Source organism: Saccostrea echinata, unplaced genomic scaffold (assembly GCF_033153115.1).
Source record: "Saccostrea echinata isolate AGI-Se365-2 ecotype Australia unplaced genomic scaffold, CSIRO_AGI_Sech_v1 ptg000042l, whole genome shotgun sequence".
In the NCBI taxonomy this organism is placed as follows: Eukaryota; Metazoa; Mollusca; class Bivalvia; order Ostreida; family Ostreidae; genus Saccostrea; species Saccostrea echinata.
This window is the reverse complement of record NW_026889791.1, coordinates 3713711-3734606: the sequence shown is the minus strand read 5'-3', so window position 1 is coordinate 3734606 and position 20896 is coordinate 3713711. Positions and strand designations below refer to the sequence as shown.

Below are 20896 nucleotides of genomic sequence, written 5' to 3'. Positions count from 1 at the left end.
AATCGATTGTCTTAAATTGAATAGACAATAAACATCTGTTGCGGTCATTTTTTCATTATATTTTGCTGTTTTTATATTTCAACACACGGGTCATCGACAATAATGTCAGAAACAGGAACCACCCTGCCATCAAAAGAATTCTTTTACACGTTTTGGTTGTAAACTTTTCAAACACCAGGCGACTGCGAACTTTGTAAAAGGAAACACTTGTATGTTAATGACAGAAGAAGAAATAAGTGAAAATGTTTGATGTTTTATAACTGTGGACAACAAATTTTGATGTTGACATGAAACTTGGTTTTCACAATAACGCTTATATTTAAGTGCGACATGAGATGTCTTTGTTAACGAGAGGACTAAATAATTGTTTGTTTTTAAAACTGAGCCAAGACTTTCTTTTTATTGATTACCTCCTTTATTTCTTTTTGAAGATAAAAATCAAAATTGTTTTTCGTTCTAGGGCGATACATGTTCTGTGTTCTGTGTGTTGTGAAGTTATTGGTACTCATGGTTCGTCCGCTCCAGTAGCAATTTGACAAAGGTTAAACGATTTAGCAACTGTACAAATAGTTCGGGGCTACAGCATTTCTGTATTTTCTTGTGTTTTAATTTCTTGAAATTTTTCGTGAAATCGGCTGTTATAATAACATATTGCCATAAAAAGGAGTTTTAAGTGTTTTCACACATTAAAATGGATAATATGTTTACATTGAGTTAATACTTTTTATGAATTTGTCTTTCTAGTCAGACTTGAATTTAAAGTCTGATTCGGTTGATTGTTAAACTAGGACATTTAATAGCAGCTGAAATGACGTTGATGACAATAGCCTTATATTCAAAGCGGACTATTCAAACCTTGGTCATGTAAGCTATCGACCCAATCTTAGACAAGTGTATGTTAAAGTGGTCGGACAAAATATTTTTCCATATATGTGTTTGTAACACGATTTCTAATTTCATGTTGATGCCTTGGATTTAAGATGCCAGGTTACAACTCTTCTGAGGTAAGTGTCTAATTATCTATCATATAATCACTGTATCTGATCTAGCTAACTTTAGGTACTCCATTCATGTAAGGTTTCACAGATACCTATTTTTGCATTCTTCCTTTGATGTTTTAGTCATGGAATACTTAATTCTCCGCCGAAGCAGTTTCATTGATTGTGCCACTTAGGACCGCAATTTTCCTACTTTTCAGTAAAACTTTCTTTGAAGTTCTAACCGTTATAAGCTGATTTATATTTTACACTTATCTTGATTCCCCTTTTCTTTATATTTCTGGTCGTCCAAGAATGTGAGGTTAAAATCCCCGTCGTTTTCAGCCTCAACAATGTTATCGAAGTAAATTTTTGCGTCTAAAATTGACGAAGAATTTTCAGTCTTTTTATTCAGGATTTAAAGTCAAGCGATTCCTTGTAGACCTTATGCGTATTCTCCTGCAATTATGTCCAAGGTTGTGTCAAAACAAGGCATTTACAAGTTTTGGATAATTTCTAGCTAATTATTTTGTCGTGAACAATCAGGGTCCAACATACAAGAACTTTTTTTCTCAAGAAGATATGGTAGGCATCCGTATGATTTTATTTAAATAATATGTATGATGATAAAGCTATGATTCCATTTCTAGTTTTACATGTATATATATTTTTAAATTTTTTTTATTTCGAATTACAGTTAAAGATAAAGGTCACTGCGATAATTTAAATTACATGTATCAAAGTCGAAACATGGTCTCTATTGCAATACAAAACCTTGTTAACATGCATGCAATTCACCAGTTTTAAAGTTTATACAATCATTATGCATTCAATTAAATGACGACAGAAAATCGACAGAGTTTGATTATAAACTGTATATATTGTAAAGATTCAACAAAGGGCTAGATAGACTAGCCCGAACAGTAGCATCTTTTAAAAGGATAAAGCGTAGTTACGGCAAATTTTTGTCTATTGTTTGATAAAAAGTCAAAATATCAAATTGTGATACAGCAGTTCGTAGCTTGAATAAAACCCCGGATTCAAACCAGTAATGATTTGTATTCAAAGCATGAGCAGAGGTTACAGGAGGGTGAGAGACTTTAATGAAATTGCATCGTTTAAGATTTTTTTTTTAAATTTGAAAAAAAAAAACCAAAATACAAGCAAATCTATGTCTAATTGTCGTACACAGGATGTGTACATGTAAATACTAAGACATAAAGTAAATTTTGTTAAACTAGCTTTCACTTTTTCTCTCTTGATGCAAAATTTGCCTTAAAATGTGACGAAAATCAATTAAAACTGTGGTAAATTGGAAAATGAACAAATCTGTAACCCTCCCATGATCTTTATGAATGCTAACGATTTAAACAAGTATCTGTTTTTCATATTTGCATAGCGAAGTATGTATTACTGCCACATTTTGAAATACATTCATATGTAGTAAGTAAAATTAAATATTCACTTTAAATAGTAAATTCCTAAAAGGTGCACGATCTAGAGCTCTTGAGAGGAATCTGGCATTGTATCAAGCAGCAAGTCATTTTATAAGTAGCAAAGAAAACAGAGACTTTAATTTTAGTATTTAGACAAAAGTCATTTTTGTATTGGTGAAGTATATTGGATTTAAACCCTACAATAATTCTGTATAAGTAACGTGTTAAGAAGCTTATACGTATGGTCCACTATTTACTTGTGTTTTTTAAATGAACTCTCATTGGTAAAAGACATTTTGTATATTTGTCTATTTCTGGAGGGACGAATGTCATAGCTAAGACTTCTCAAGGTTAAAAACATTTTGTGGTGGCTCTTATTGTTAAAGTATCCTTCTAGGTTCCTATCCTCTAAGGCATTCGATATCAAACTATTGTTGAACAATGTGTTTTAGAAAACAAAGGCAAATGAACGTTGGTCAACAGTTACTGAAATTAACTTAACCTTACATCACAAAATTCCTTATGATTCGCTTTTCCATGGCCAGATGAAAAAGTCCTAGCTTTTTGTCTCAGTGATATGTTAGACATTGAATTTGTACGACTTGCAGTTTCTAGATGTTGGGAAACCGCATAAAGCACTTCAAAAAGAAGTGAAACTTTATTTTGAGGAAAATTTTAATTCTCCTTTACCAAGACTGCTTTGTGTCATGTTTGGTTGATATTAACCCAGTGCTTCTGGTTAATTTGCTTTAAAAAGTACAAAAGTTTGAAGAAACAAAGACGGCAAAACAAACAGACCAAAGACCGACACTCTGACAAAACCTCATTTAGCACAGTTGACCTAAAGCGTAAAGACTGTAGCCTTTAAAACAAATATCAACAGAATTTATCTTTTTGCAAGAATTTTTATCCCCCCCCCCAAAAAAAACCTTTACCCTTGACGAATCAGAGCAAAATTTCAAAGTACACTAGTACTTAGATTATAATGATCTGAAGTTCAGTAAAAATCTACATCAAATGATAGCCCAAGCTCAAAATTATGAATATTTGGTGGAAATTTTATCCAAAACACAGAGTATGCTAAAATAACCAAATTAATTATCTTTTGATTTCGCTTCAACAAATTATTGAATTATTGTCATTCTATAGGAACTTTCTCACACTTCAAAATAAAAACTTCATGCAAATCAAAAATGTTTTAGATCCCAGAAGAAATTTTATTTATTTACTTTTAAAAATCCCTGTAGTACAAAACAACAAGGTCACCTTGCACCTTAATCATAAGTATAGCATATTTGGATAAAAAAATATTCTTATAATCTTTTGTTGAGGGAATAATTTTTCTTTCGTGATAGATTATATTCTAAAATGGCATCAAAATCATGTAAATTGTTAAAGGTTTCTTCAGGTATTCAATTGTGCTTTTTATAAAATGGCATATTTCAAATATCGTTAATCATGAAACATAAAAGATAAAAAATCGAATTACTCATATCATAATGGGTTATTTTCCATAAAACTTCATAAAGTAGTCGGTTGGTTTTTTTTTTATGCTTTGACAGGAACACAAAAGCATCTAATCATTACAAAGCATGTCTAAACTTTCACACGGATTTTCTTTTTTAAAGAACTACAATCACATTCGGTAAGATCGATGAACAAATTATGAGACGGGATTTTACGTTCCGCGAAGGAAACAAGGTGTATTTCATTTGTTATTATGCGAACAGGTGCGTGTAAACATTTATATAGTGTAAATTAAAGAGTAGAAATTTATTCTATGAAATTTTACCACTAGGAACTAACGAGGTGAAAAGATCAGTGAGATCTGTGTTAGCTCAGAGGACCACACGCTATATTAGAAAAAAATAATAAAAAAAACCCCCCAAAATATTAGCAATAAAACATGAAAATCGAATAAGAATTTAGATATTGTAAGCTCGAAAAGCATTCCGCATCTGTGTGTGTGTGTCCCTGACACGCGAGATATCATCACATTAGCGAGGGAAGGGGCCTTGGTTGCCTGAATGGAGAAACGTAAAGAAATACATACAGCATGACATTATATATACGTATATCTTGACTATGTATCTTAATTAAAGTCAGCAAAATTGAATACCATCTAAGAAACAAGCACTTACAATTGATAAAACCATTCTAACGACCTATGGGTTTAATCTTCCTATACCGCAGTACGTGAATCATCCAGAAGCTAGTTTTATGTCTTATCTTTAAATTGTTTTATTCTGTACGATGTTTTTATCGGTCAAAGTTTTGAAATTATAGTTAATCGCCTGCCACAAAGCTCTGACCGCTGGTCACTTAGACAACAACTTATAATAGATACAAAAGAGAGCAGATTAGCCGGGCTTCTCACCAAACAGCTAAGATCTCCTAAGATGTACACAGTAGTCCTATTCACAAATCTAATCCATTTAAACATCCAAAGACATTAATCGGAAAAACCGTTTAAAATACACAAACAAATAGCCACCACTTTATGCATGTTAATCGCTGGTTCATGCAAACTTACACCAAACTCTCTTAATCCAGTACAATTCATACGCTGGGTACTTGACTGACCAGCTGGTGAAAATGACCAGAACTTAGTATATTAATGTGAGACAAGCAGTCTGGTACACAGTCTCCTTAAGATGGGACCTAGTAGTAAGGATTCGCGATCAGGCAGCGAGAGTTCTGATAAAACCGAGGTAAGACCAGTTTCTTAGAACTCTGCTGTATTTTATCAAATATTAACTCAAGGGGAAATTGAGTAGCTAACGTACATGTAAGTACATGTAGCTTGAGCAATTTGATTTTGAATTTCAATTTGATTTTCCAATAACCTGTTATCAAATCTGTTCCTTATTGTTTCCTGATGTCCATTCTCTATTAAATGTTAGTCCTGCATGGTAGATAAAGAGTTGATCTCTTATGTACTCCTGCTCCTGGAGACTAGAGAATTGATCTCTTATGTACTCTGGAGACTAGAGAGTTGATCTATTATGCACTCCTAGAGACAATAGAGTTGATCGCTTATGTACTCCTGGAGACTAGAGAGTTGATCTCTTATGTATTTCTGGAGACTAAAGAGTTGATCTCTTATGTATTCCTGGAGACTAGAGAGTTGATCTCTTCTGTACTCCTGGAGACTAGAGAGTTGATCTCTTATGTACTCCTGGAGACTAGAGAGTTAATCTCTTCTGTACTCCTGGAGACTAGAGAGTTGATCTCTTATGTATTCCTGGAGACTAAAGAGTTGATCTCTTATGTACTCCTGGAGACTAGAGAGTTGATCTATTATGTACTCCTGGAGACTAGAGAGTTGATCTCTTCTGTACTCCTAGAGACTAGAGAGTTGATCTCTTATGTATTCCTGGAGACTAGAGAGTTGATCTCTTATGTACTCCTGGGGACTAGAGAGTTGATCTCTTATGTACTTTTGGAGACTAGAGAGTTGTTCTCTGGTTGTATGTACAGTTTGGATCGTGGTGTGTTTTGCGAATGCTCCCTTGCTATCCGTGTTGATTTGAGCCACAGACGAATATTGTGAGTGCATAGTGCTAACAGTCATCCTTTGAAGCTTATCCTTTAATTATAACATATAAGTCCTCTGTATGACAAATAAAGTCGACAAGAAAGCTAACTTCTGATTGCATACCTGTACATGTAAGCAACTTTCTACGAAAGACATGCAGTTATACATAAAAAAAGTAAATAGATTTCACTCTAACACCTCATTGTCTTTTGATGTTAATTAAATCAATGCCTAGAATGAGATGTCATTGTCGGTTAGATATGCCTTTTACCAAGCAACACGTGGTGTTTGGTCGATAACAATTGCATTTTAGAACAATTGATAATGGGTTCATTCACTGTTTAAATATTAAAGTTTAAAACATCGTAGAGTATAACATTAACAGACAAAAGAATGATTTAATTAAAAGGCATTTTTGAAATTGGAGAAATCTAAACCTTCGAGAATCCAATTTACAAATGAAAACACAATTAAAGTCATTTCATTTTTCAAATCAAACAGTCAATATTTTCTAAGTATTGGATATATAGCAAAGTCATGGCATTTGATAATATCAAGGACCCTAAATTAAACTACCGGGAGAGGGGTAGAGATTTGTTTCTGTGAAGTCTAAATTTGACGTAACATAAACTCCGGATATTTAAACGACAAAAGAGGCAGTAAGTGGTGCATACGACCAACAGTCCCTCCAGTCTTAGGGATGTATTCCTTTATATACAAGTTTGTACCGGTAAGAACACTTTGGTCTTTAAGAAGAAAAAAAACCCCAGGAATTGATTTTTCCACCAGAAATTTGAAGCGGTGATGATATAATCATAGACTGGGTAGCTGTTCCGTAGACAGCACCGTAAAAGCCCAATGACACGTTTTCTGATCAATTTGGTAGAATCTGGAATGCAGCTACCCGAAGGAAACAATGTTGGATGTTGTTATTCAGGCCATGTATTCGAAAACATTTATTGATTTTTTCATTGTGTATTTAATTTTTGAGATACACATCAGTTTTAGCGTGTAAATGCAATATGCTGAATCTAGATTCACAAATATTGACAATTCATTCGTCTTGAAATGGAGATTAAATCTGTTTGTATATATAAAAAAACAGGGTTTTCTTGATTAAAATTTGTCGACATATTATTAGAAGCCAGGGTAAGTTCATGATAATTATGTGCATTTTTTAAAAATTTCTAGACGGAGAGTTCCAGTTCCGGGTCGGGGAGAATGGAACGCATACGGCCGGAGAAAACGCCTCGACAAAGAGTGCAGTCTGTCTGGCGTAACGTTCGCTGGGCGGAATCATTTCCTGACGAATCTCTCAGCATGGAATCTTCGGAATTAACTCCAAACTTTGCCTTACGAAGGATAGTATTACTTTTCGAGACCAAAAAATACGACGAGTGCGCCACTCTCATCCGTCGGTTAAATTGTGTTACTTTTGGAAATATTCTTCAGGAGGTTCCGATGGAGGTCCTGTTAGATTCCATGCCTTTTAGTCTTTCTATTTTAGAGGCCCTCTATGTCAAACTTTATGAAACCACCCTGGAGACATACCCAAAGGAGCACCTGCACATGGACCTCCTCATCAAACGGATGGTGGCTTGTTTCGCCAGAATGTCCCAATCTGGTAACAGAGCTGAGAAAAACTGTAACAGCTTCTATCCCTCGTGCAGGAATATCTTACGTGTTGTTTCTTATGTTGAACCGAATGTAAAGCAACAATTAAAACAGAAAAAGAAGGCTTTAGACAGGTGTTTAAAACACATGGGGCAGCATGGCCTTGTCGAATCGTCCTGTGGAAGCCTCATGAACCTTCACGATGCTTTAAAATTGGAATTAGATAAAATTGTCTTTCAGTATCGAAACGCCTTACAAAAACTCGATGAGCTCAGTCTATCAGCAAAACACCCGACTAGCAGTTCTGTCACGTCCGGTAAAGCTCCTACCGAAGTTAGCCACCAAAGACTCGTGCAAATGACAAGAGCAGACGTTCAAAGCAGGATTATTAAAAACAAAACCTTATTCAACATTGTAGAACCCGCAGTGACAAATCAGTGCTTGAAAAAGTTATTCCACATTTTGGAAAAACGGATTGAATACGATAAAATTGCATTGTTTCATGACACCGAGCTTCGCAAACATTGTGATAATATTTCAGAGGAGGCTTATCTGTCTGTTATCATGAAGCAGTTTTCTCAAGGATACAGCATAGTTTTGCAGCTTTTAAAGGAGGTGTCCGAAATTGATGAGGTAACTTCCGAGGATGATGACGTAGGTATGATTTCCAGTGACGAAGACATAATGACGCCTATCACCCGAATGGACCGATCAAGGACATTCAATGGATTTACGCATATTTTACCCCACAAAGCAAATGGTAAGTGATTTGTAAGCCCAGTTTAAATATATTATATTGAAATTGAAGTCGATTTTGGCTTTGATGACACTGTTGTAAGTATTTTCGGTGGCACAAATATATTTCAAAATTATGACCGTCAATTCATTATTAAGGAGTAAAAAACTGGGGGCAAGAGTCAGTCGCATTGATGTTGGTAAATTATTGGTCTTTATTATATCATAAATCATCATTATATAATTTTCGGGGGAATCTTTTGGGTTGATTTAAAATTCTAACGACCATATCACATTTCAGATGTATTCTTATTCTCTGATTGAAATATCACATATAATGCATGCTTTAACAAAAGTCAGATAGTACTTTAAGACAATTCACCGTAAGACTTGTTTGAATTTCAATGCTTTGTACAACTATTGAATTAGAACATAGATTTGATGTGAGTCAGAGAAATTCCGTGAACGAGTGCAAACACGGATCTCAAACAATAAAGGACCCTAAAAATGTAATGCATTGAAAATAATAACTAGAAAAGAACTAATAGCGTAATTTCTTTCTTCTTCCATTTAAAGATATGTTGAATTTTAATAATTTTACTCAGGTGAAAATAAACCTAAAATACATATAGATTTATATATAGATTAAATCATATAAGCTAAATTGAGTGCATCATTGACTCAATTAGATAAAAAAAAATCACTCTAAAACACAATTATAAGCTTATATCAACAGAAGGAAATTTACAACCAACTAAATCAAATAAATTCTATAGAAAAAGAAATGAGAAACTATTTCAATATATCTCGGTAGCAGGGTAGATTACGTTGTATGTTAAGAGAACAAACGGAGTAATAAATGTAAATAATAAAAATAATACGTGATATATACAGGGGCGTAGCTTCCATTGTGGCAATGAGGCAACTGACTCACTAGATTTTTCACCACCATCATCCCTTCCCATAATCAACAATACATTGCAGATAATACGTAAAATTAATAGCATTTCTTTTAACGTTTAAAGCAGTTCTATAATGTTGAATTGAAGTTTTAAAGAAATAAAAGCAAAGTTTAATAAGATGCGCTTTCACCTTTTGAAGGTTTTAGTAAACATATTTATTATAACTCTTTTACATTGTTTTGCAATATGTAGTATCATGCTGAAGTCTTTAATAAAGAAACCAGTACAGTAAATAAAATTTCATTGCATTTTAAAACCCCCAACTCCATTTTCTGTCGGAGTGCCCCCCTCCCATATCACCATCCCGAACCTGCTGGGGGCTTAAGGCGGCCCCAGACCTCTTGCTGCTACTTGTATGGTTTTGCCTCACTAGAATTTAAAGTCAAGCTACGCCCCTGATATATATATATATATATATATATATATATATATATATATATATATATATATATATATATATATATATATATATATATAATATTAGCGGGGGGGGGGGGGTAGATCATAATATATAAATTCAGTTTAACTCAGATTAACTTTGACGTTAATGACGTAATTAACTTAAATGACAATCTAAGATTCATTCTTACCCAAAACAAGATATATTTAGACTACTCTGCTATGCAGTGTCATATTGCTTTCAATGAATTATTGATGACAACGGGTAAGCGGGCAAGTTTCTACGTTTCAAAACCATTTAACAATTGCATGCATATCTTTAAATATCTGAAAATGAGACATACAATTCAAATACCGTAATTATATATTCAGTGTTCTAATAAATGTAAGGTATTAATCATATACTTAGACAGTTGTAAACGATTATGCAGTATACAAATGAACAAAGGAAGACAGAGTGTACGGCGAACCGATACCTCCACGAAGGAGAGAAAAATAGTGTACTGGGTGATACACAGAGGACAGTAACTTGCTTTCTCTCTTATGCAAAGGATCGAGAATGCAGTGATTACAATGCATTTGAGCAGCTAAGCTGGCCTGAAGGGCAATAAAGCGGACAGCAAGAGAGCGAGATCAATGCATTGCTGGCCTAGCTTGCTTTGTTCCTCCCTTGCAATATCGTAGTCATACTCTATAGTTGAGTGGTCCTAGGCTTCTAGCAGTGCATCACAGTAAACTATGTAGAACAAGTTGCTAAGTTGCGGAAGGTTCATGGGATTAAGGATATATGAATGTTACAATGAAGACCGAGTTCAAGCTTAAGGATTTTTGGATGATGGTAAAAAGAATCAGAAAAGACAAGGGTACTAGCATAAACAATCTCACATGAATTGCATTTTATTATAGCTTCATAATACAGTTTACCTCTCTAGGTCTAATAAGGAAGTTTGGGAATTTAAAATGGCTAGTTTAGATTTTATTCCCCTGTTTCTAAATTTGTTAAGAATTTGGCAGTATAATTACATGTAGTGAATGACAGAGTAAAAAAGACTTCTGGAAGACACGCACTGCGCTCTTCATTCCTATATTTCATATATGCCCTAACTAACTCGTATCAAAGAAAAGGCTCGAAAAATGTAAATTTTAAACATTTTAAACATAAAAAATTCTGTCATTAAAAAAAAACTTCGTTTTTTTAAAAAAAAAAACCAAACTCTCGTTTGGGTGACAACAGCCCTGATTAATCTTTATCAAGCCTTCTGGTCCATCGATCACTTAAAAGCCTCTTAGCCTTCTTAGGCAAGACCGTTGTAACTTTGTAATTCATAAAAGTTTTTTTTTAAAAACTCAAATGCAAATTGAAACTAGTTGCAAAATATATTTAATGGAATATGCATTGCATGTGCAACAGCCTTTTTTTTGTGCAGAACATAAAGATGGCTTTATCGTTAACTACATTCTAATATAAATGGAGTCTGCGTTTTAAACGCAAGGAATCTACGTAATTTATGCCTGCTCTCTGAAAGAATATTTATAACATGATTTTTTTTAAAGTTCGGTTAAAAGATTTTCAAATTTTCTTATTTGATAACAAAATGAACAGCTTCTTATTCGTAAGTCACATAAAAAACAGAAAATAAACGAATGTACATTCTAAAGCAGTGTTTTAATGCGAAAAAAAAAAGAATTTGGGCAAATAGAAATACTACGACCCTGTTTTTTTATGATGATGAAGGTTCACAAAGTTATGAATATTACATCCGAATGCCTCATTAGAAAGTCGATCACAGCTATACTGGAGTGCCATATTCATAGCAACCAATGTTCCTTTCTTTACGTGAAGTTTATCCGCCACTTCAAAAGAGCTGTTACCTTTTTCCTATCTCCCACGGTGTTGAAGAGAATCTCCTTAAACAATGTTAAAGAACTGTATATAAAAAGTGATATTACATAACCACCCTAAAAATGTTCTAATTCACGTCAATAGCTCTGATTTAGAGACTTGGTATGTTTGGACATTCACTAATAAAGCATGCTTTATGTGCAGAGATTAAGTTTTGAAGTATCTTTGTAAGTAAAATGAAGGATTTGTATTTGCTGAATTTAATAATATATCTCCATTTTATGTACCCTCGGTAAAGTTTTGCGAGACAGAGTCATTTTATGCACATCTCCAAGTTTGTATACATCTCACTTAATATTGACAGGCAATACAAATCAATTAAGTTTAGGTCACTTAATTAGGGCATTAAACGTCTCTGACTGCGTTCATACGCGGCGATGAAATCTGTATATGCTTTGTTAAATTTGAATTCATGTCTTTGTCATAACCTGCCTCCATGCACACTGAGCAGAAACAAAAGACGTGCGGAAATAAGTGTCTTCTGCTAATATCTGTCGTCTGTGATAGTCATCTAGGCCACAAGACGAGGGTGTTTATCTTTTTCACACTTTGGCGACTTGTCTAAATCCCCTATTTCATGCTTTAATGAATGTTTTCAGCATGTTCAAACTCGAGTAAAATGAAAAAAAGGAGGTTATATGTTTTTCTTAAAATTTGATAAAAAAAAGTATATGTTAATGACACCAATTAATGAAAATTTAATGAATGATGTCGTGGAATACTTGGGGGAAATGTCGTTGTGTGCATGTATTGCAGTAATTGCGCAATTCTTGATTTTTATTTTTTTGCTCTACATTTGTGATCTAATTTTCTCATTACAATACTACGATATACGGATATAGAATTATTGTCTAACTAACCATATGCGCATTACACTATATATCACATATCTATGGCTAAGCACAATTTGAATAACTCGATGCGGGATATCATATTTTTGAAAAGAAACACGATTCGACGAGAGAATCTCAATGTCATTTGGTACATTGCATTACCACACTGAAACAGGTCCGCACTGATGATAAGTACTTCATGGCGTGCTAGCTCTGGGACCCTCGCCCCTTCACTGTTACAATAGTGTTGATTGATATCCGCGTGGATTAATACCAATATTGGTCCAGTGCCTGCGTGAGGATATTTTTTGCGTGTTTTATCGTCGTACAAAGGTACATATGTGGTTAGCATTGTGGCTGATTCATAAGGGCTTTGTTAGGACTTCTTTCTCTACTGAAAAAAAATTGTGCTGGAATAAAATGCCACTTTGGTTCACAGAAAGAAAGACCAGACTTGTAGTCCTTTTTTGTGTGAAGTAAATTGTTACGGATTTTAAATATGAATAGGGGAAAATATTATACGTTATCCTCCGCTTCTTCTGAAAAACTGTCGATGACTCTGTGTTCTAAGCTATGTTCTAATCCTACACATGGACATAAAAAGAGCAGTAAGTATGCTATAAGTAATAATACTGGTGCATTTACAGTAATAAAATGTACACTTAAAACATATTGCTAAAATACAAGCAGTATGTGTACAGTCTTTCATTTCGAGTTACTGGGAATTTCTTTTTTATTCGATTTGAAGGGCATCCATGAATGTTAATTCGACCTTGAGAAGAAAAGTGATATATGAGCTTCTATAATTTTTTTTTTAAATTGAAGATTTGGTCCATTTAGCAGATACCAACCTTCTGATGGCTATAGATATAATTGTTGATAACAAATGCATATCATAGCGATGTCATAATGGATAATTAGATTTTATTTAGAAGTCAAACTCACATGGAGTGCGTACATGTAGGTTTGGACAAAAAATATTGATCAAGAAACCTAAAATTTGACCATTCATATTTGCAATTTTACTATTACAACGAATTCTTTTCAAACACAAGATTTATGGAAATTATGAAATTTATTCTGGAAAAAGAAATGGGATGCATGCTCTAATGTATCATCGGTTCATGCACATGTATTTTTTATATAGCTATCGAAACTGAGGGTTTCAATGTAAAAACAAATATGTGATGTCGCTGACTTAATTAAGAATTTACAGGGACACCAAAATAAACCTTTTCTACAGACAGTCTTATGGTCATATACAATTGTAACATTTCAGTATGACTTCCGTCATTGTGATTAAAACGTACAAAAATATTTCTGTTTCTTGTCTCCTTCAACAATGTTTAAATATTAAGATATTTTATTATGCGACAACGTGTATAAGTGGATTTGTATACAATTAAAATGAACAATAACATTATTTCTTAGCTATAAAATGAATAAGGCCATGGAATTGTTATTCAGTTTCTTTATTTATTTAACGTATTTAGACAAACAGGTGTTTTAAGGACTAATGACCCTCTGCTCCAAATTTCACGACAAATTTTTAAACTTCCCAGCATTGATTTTGATCAAGAGCTATAGCATCAAAATCAAATGAAAAATAGTATGAGGTATGGAGCGCTGCTTATTTTTTCAGAAATGATTTTTATTTCAGATCATAATATGAAGAAATTTTAACACAGAGATTAGGAAGAGTAATAATTTATTATCACAACATAAAATTAGAAATATGCGGTGTATATGAAAATAATATTTAGTGTCATACCTACTAAATTCATATTAGAAATCATAATGAAGCGCTGCTTCCTAAGTCAGAATATCACAATGTTATATGTGGTTGTAAGAAAACAATACATATGTTAGCAAGAGTTATCTTTCTTATAAATATTTTTTCATTGGAAAAAAATGTAATACTAATAAAAATTCTACATTTGGCGCTTGATACATTAAACCAATTTTAAAATGATCGTTAAAAAGATAGAACTTATTCAATTTTTAAGGGTTTTAAAACTGGATTTGAATGTTTTTTTGTCAAACATAATAAAACAATTTGAAAAGTACAGTCAAAGGAAATATAAGACAGTGTTTCCATCATATGCTAAGTTTGATCGAATTGACTGCTCCCAGGTCTTGATAATTAAACTCTGATAAAGTAAACTATGAGTAATACTAGGATATTTTACTTGGAAAGTTATCTCTCTTATCAGGGGGTCGGTCCCCCTTAAAATGATGTTTTATTTGTACAAAAGAACGATAACTTTGATTCCCCATGCACAAAAAGTCCTGTCATGGAGTTATCGTTAATTATTAAGGTCTACTTTTTTCATTTGTTTGTTACTGATGTGGTATTTAAAAGAAAAAGAAAGGAAATTTCGACCATTCAATATTATATATAACAGTATATAATACATTCAAGACAGAGACTCCTGGTTTCTTCGAACATTATACAATTAAATATAGTTATGTTAACCTTTATATTTTCAAAAGCAGAAAATATTTTTTGTGATTTTGTAATCTTTTCATTTTGCATTATTTATAACGCTGAAAAAGAAAACTTTAATCACTGTAGGGGGCAGCACAGGTCGTAAACTTCCGGGCATGCGTGGACGTAAGTTTGTGAGAAGGGATAACGCGTGTGACTTGATTGATAAACTCAAATTAATTTATGGTTATGGTTGTGTGACCGGGTTTACTAATTAGTCTTTTATTTAAATTAGATTGCTTAGATGATGGATGGATACATAATTAATCACTCTTAATATGTAACCACTATGTCCAGTCAAGGGATTATTATGATACGGATTTAACAGGATTATAGTCTGTCCCATGAGCACCTTCATCCCAGTTTCGACGATAGCAAAAATATTTTTTAGTTGCACTGAAAAAAATTAAAGTTACAGTGTATATCATTTACAAACAATCTTTTCTCAGACTGGAAACTTAAATAAATCACAGACTACAAACACGATTTTTAGTCGATCTTTGGAAATCTACATGATTATGTCATGTTGTAAATTTTGAATTTACCGGGTGGCAGTAAATACAAAATTTACAACATGTAAATTTTGTATTTACTACCACCCGGTAAATTCAAAATTTACAACATGACAACTCTGGCATTTGCTAAAAAGCAAAGACTGACCAGAGATCGTTCGAATGTGTCCGAAAAATCGATTCTGAAATTGTTTTATGACGTTACTGACAGAAAGTAATAGAATTTGTTTTATTAAAAGGATTCATTTACGATGTAGCGGCCATCTTATCAAAGTTACATGTACATGTAAATCCCCGTAGACTTTGAATTTATTGCTGTGTCAAAAGGTTTTATGTATTTTGAGGTGCAAGTATGAATGCACAATTTAACAATGTTAGTACCGTGAGACAGACTATAACAGCCTTCATAATGTAGAACAGAATTAACTATTATTAATAATTTCATCTATAACAACATATATGTATCATGTTGGATTCAGATACATGACTTGCATTGATATTCATGTTTTTGCGTGTTTTGAAAAATAATTTTAAATTGGTGATATGTAGCACTTCAATAATTTTTTGCAAGACTGATTTTAAAACAAATAACACACCGGGAATGAAACAAACTGCAATTTTTTTTCTCCTACAGGGCTTCGCCCTTCAATCATTTCCAGTCCATTTCCATGTAAACCAGTAACAGCGGGCTCTAACGGCCTGACGAATGGTCACGCCACAGTAACCGCTTCACCCCTGTCTTCCCTGACGTCCGTCTTCCTAACTAATGGTAGTCGCCATACCAATGGACATGGACATGCGGACACCGTGGAAAAACTTGAACAGGAAGTTAAAGCTTTAAAGTCTGAACTACAGAAAAGTCAAGAAGCAATCAAGAAACTGCAGGAAAGAGAGAGACAACTGCTAGAAAGGTAAACTGGTCTTGTCATCTGTCATTGGTGAATGAGATATAACTAAATGATTTATGTCATGGAAGATAATAATATTATATAATTTTTATTTTAAGGTATTATGCAATAAAATTAAAGTACTTCAAGTATTTTGTCTTTTCCTTGTCAGCAGGACTAAATTCTCACATTTACTACTCATATTTCAGAACGCCATTGGATGCTCACAGTCTTTATAATGGAAGTTTAAACAGTCATTTTGAGGATCTGTCAGTGACGAGTCGAGCCTCAGAACTTATAGGCCAGTACGGAGACCTTTATAGTATTACCCGTCTGGAAACATTGGACGCTCTAGATGCTATAGGACAGCTCAGTGACCTCTCAGTACTTAAAGAAAAGATTCTGTTCTCGGTAGTTGTGGTAGGTGAATAATCGAGAGTCATTTAGCCTAAGAGTCAATTATAACCATTCGAGCCCCTCTGTGAAAAATCAATTAACTACAAGTAGGAGATAACATTTATTTTCCTGTTTTCAAAAAATATAAGACATGTACACTAAAGAAAATATATTACTATATACATATTATTGTTGAAATTATAATAGGTCATATCAAAACAAAGCATTGCTTTTTACCATATTTATAACTCTCCCAACCCGTAAGTGCTAGTTGCCTTCTAAGCTCTTGAGCGATTTTTCTCTTCGACTATTATTAGATTGCTGTTAAATCAAAGTCAAAAATTGGTATAAGTTAGATGTAAATATTGATTTATATATCTAGTCAATATTCGAGAATTTGTTTTATTAATTTTTGGGCATTAGAAGTGGGAGGTTAGGCTATATACTTGTAAGAAAGATGAACCCATGATTAGATGTACTCAGTATTTGTTCTTATATGGTTTCAGGGAGACTTTAGCACAAATCTTAGTTTAAAAAAACCCTTATCGCATTTTAAAACAAACTTAGGTCTACAAGAATTGGATAGCGTGTTGTTTAAAAGCTTCACTTCCTTTTATACACGACAGTTATAACGCTATGTCTTATACGGAAATGACCTTACCAAATAGCCATGTTCTTCACGTTTTTTTCACCCATACAGTTGTCCTTTCGTGGCGCTCAGCAGGCTGTCCATGAGCTTAGGGGCAAAGTTCGACATTTACTCAACCTTCCACATCCAGATGCCCAAAGGAATCATTCTGATCCTTTATCAAATCATATGGAGACACAAATTGCTCAATACCTCTGCAAGACAGCAGGAAACTTTGATGTTTCTAAAACAATTGACGTAAGATAGACTTCATTAAAGTTATAGTGCTTAATGGTGTAAACATTCAAACTGAATATATATAAAATATATAGCTCGTATGCGAAAAAATATGTATGCATATGTATAAAATAATATTTTTATAAATACATCTTTAAACCATATTTGAAACAAAATTAATTTTATCATGCAAAATGTATACTGCAATCATACAAATTTTAGCGGTTATCATATTTGAGTGTCTTTTGCTTATCAGTTGTTGAAAAAGATTGCGCTGAATTTTGAGCGCTCTTCTTTTTGTATTCTTAATATAATAGTATTTTATACGTTTTGTTTTAATTATAGGAAGTTTGCTCACAAATCTACGCAACATTGTATGACTATCCAGTTTTGAAGGACTGTCAAGGATTAAGGCTTTACGTATCTTCGTGTGTTCAGATTGCATGGGGACTGTCTGTGCAAAATCCGCCCTTCCTTATCATTTACGATGCACGGCAGTTTCATCCTGAAATGCATACCCGACATCATTCCTCAAATCCCGAGTCCGAGGAAATTCAAAACTTTGTGTGGCCTGCTCTCACTGAAGGCTATGGTGGTCCATGTGTTTATAAAGGAGTTGTGATCACGTGACACCTAATCCCAGAGGTTGATGAGAAAACAATGTGCGAAATTTGGAATAAATGAAGTATAAATGAGATATGCTTGCTGTATCATATGTTAAAACGGTGTATATCCCTCGGTATCAGTGAAATGTAGCAACTCAACATACGGTTTACATATAATATTTCAGATAATGTTGATATAAGAAAAATTTAAACTGAATTGAAAGTTACTCACAGTCACCGTCGGGTATAAATTTGATACCAGAACGTTTCACATATGAATTCGGGTACCAAGTTTGAACAAGACAGTCCTAAACAACTATGATTCGTACATGTTGCACATTACGTTACAAAACGTTTAATGACCCTCCATGCACTGCACACTAAAGAGTTCTAATTCCATGGTATTTTCCTGCAGTGAGAGTGATCTGAACTTACATATAAAAATAATGAATTGAAATCTTCATCATATTACTCTAACTGTAATCAACTCAAGCATTTTTAACAATTTATTAGGCCAAGATAAATTAATTGAACTCCGTATTTGCATGACTGCAATCTGTTATTGATAAAGCATACCCGTGACATAGGATTATGGGTGATATCCACCACACGCATGAGATTATTAAACACTTTATTTGCATGTATTTTCCCTCATTTAAATAAGCATCAGTGATTTGTGTTCATCAATACTATGTTGTCTTTGAAATTTTTTCGTGAGGGCAAATGCATGCAGGTTCCCTACGTTCAAAATGGAATATATAGGCCCAGTATTTACATCTCTACAGGATATATTTTTCTTATTGTCCAAAAAACATTTTTCATTTGTGTATAGAGGGTCCTTAAAATGAAATTTATCAAAATACGCGGAAATGTAATTTGGCCGAGTGACTGATGGGGGATATACAACGTTCATGATATAAATATACTTGCATTTATGACATTTTCAAAAGTGAAAAACCGTAATTTATTTCATCATTTGTTAACAGGTACATATTCTTAGTGCTATTAATTGATTAATACAGTGACTTCGAAAATTATGGAGGGAATTTTGCAATAGCCAGCATGATAAGGAGTGAAATGGCATTTATTGTTATGAAGGGAATCCGTGCATTTATATTGTTTACAGCATTTACATGTAAAGCTTGAGATCAGAAGGCTCAACTATCGCGAACACCACCACCATCTTCCAAACGTTTATTTTTTGAAAAGCTTAAAATTGCATTATTTATTTGTACTGTTTGATTCTAATTTATATTTGTAATCATTTTCAAAATACATGTAAAACGAAATAAATAATCTACATCTAATCGTGTTTTGTAGCCTTAGCGATATTAAAGAAAACAGTGATTAGTATTGACCAAGAATAGCATTTGAATCTAATGAGTGACCACGTGATACTTCAAATCAGCTATAATATCAAATTTCACAGTATTATAGTAAAAAAAAAACAAAAAACTAGAGGACAGAGGTTATGCTTTAGTATGACTTTCATACACCCCCTTTTTTGTCTGTCCATTTTTAAGAATGCTCCCTCCTTGCACTTTTTAATCTAGTTCTACTACTAGGGTGCAAGTGGCCTGTCCATGATTTTAGATTTAATGTTGCCAATGTTATTAAAAGTGGAATAGTCAGCTATGTAATTTCAAATTGCTCTTTTTACCAGATACCTGTCCCATGTCTAATTAATTAGGGAGTGGGAGGGCGGGGACCCAGGGGTCATCAGATTTTGCCTGAAACCAATAAAACCTCTAGTGGTTACAGAAGAGGCAGTTTCAAATAATATGATATATAATTTCCCATTGTGTTTTGTTTGATTAAAATATCAAAAATCTTAGCATAAATAAAAAACAAAAGGCCCATTATCTTTGAGGGTCTGCTGTCTATTATATAATACATGTAGTACATGTATATGTGTCAATAGTGTGTCAAGAAGAAATATTATGTTTTAATATTTAATATATTATATTTTAATAATACATGTACTACATGTACATGTACCTAGTATATTATACAAGATCTTCCATAAAACATTACAATCAATTTAAATTGAATTCAGAATCACCCGGTAAAAAAAAATTAAAATAAATAATTAACATTTGCAAAGTTTGACCTTATATCTGGAATTCCAACACGCGAAGGTATTTAAAGCCCTGGTCATATTCGGTGGTCAAATGGGGGAACATAAAAACAAACTATGAATATTTGATAAACAGAGAGGAAATATTCTTTGACATACAACCATAAAACAAAGTATCATCAGGAATTACTACTTTCCAAATTTGTTCAATGTTTAAAATCTGCTGATAAGACTTTTATGATCACCAGTCGCCGAGTATTAAGAATGAACCACTGTGAATAATAAAGTGATAATTAGAAATAGGTAGAGACGGTTTGTTTTATTGCCGACCCATGAATCTCAAGAGGGTGAATTATTACTATCTTATACACTTTCAGGAGATTTATTAAGTGAAAGAAAACAGGATCATAAAACTAATCTAATTATTGGCTTCTTAAAACTGTGTCAGTTTCTATGTTATCGTGGTATAAAATCAGAGCCAACCAATGTAACTTCTTTACTTTGTTTAACCTCACCGCTACCCCTGTTAAATTCACTTAAACGGCACAATTTATGTCGGGTTAAGATTTTGTTTTTGGTTAATGGAGTTTATCAAATTAGGAATTTCTACTCATTGTTTATACTCAACCGATGGATGTGTGTTTTTGGATGCTTCGTGAGCATGCATGA

General features: G+C 33.3%; 1 protein-coding gene across 1 annotated transcript; it reads left to right on the top strand.

Moving 5' to 3' along the window:
- The first annotated feature begins 7147 nt into the window (after positions 1 to 7147).
- Positions 7148 to 18575, top strand: LOC133201180 (uncharacterized). The gene is made up of 5 exons (XM_061336967.1): positions 7148 to 8325; positions 16032 to 16308; positions 16494 to 16704; positions 17381 to 17566; positions 17891 to 18575. Exons 1-5 carry the CDS (start codon positions 7173 to 7175, stop codon positions 18173 to 18175), a joined length of 2112 nt encoding a protein of 703 aa, XP_061192951.1. The 5' UTR covers positions 7148 to 7172; the 3' UTR covers positions 18176 to 18575.
- Positions 18576 to 20896: the final 2321 nt, after the last annotated feature.

Bases quoted from the DNA above. Each gene is read 5' to 3' on its own strand.
- LOC133201180 (XM_061336967.1), top strand. From the start codon at position 7,173: ATGGAACGCATACGGCCGGAGAAAACGCCTCGACAAAGAGTGCAGTCT. The intron at 8,326-16,031 runs GTAAGTGATTTG...TTTCTCCTACAG, and splicing joins TTTACCCCACAAAGCAAATG to GGCTTCGCCCTTCAATCATT. The intron at 16,705-17,380 runs GTAGGTGAATAA...TCACCCATACAG, and splicing joins TTCTGTTCTCGGTAGTTGTG to TTGTCCTTTCGTGGCGCTCA.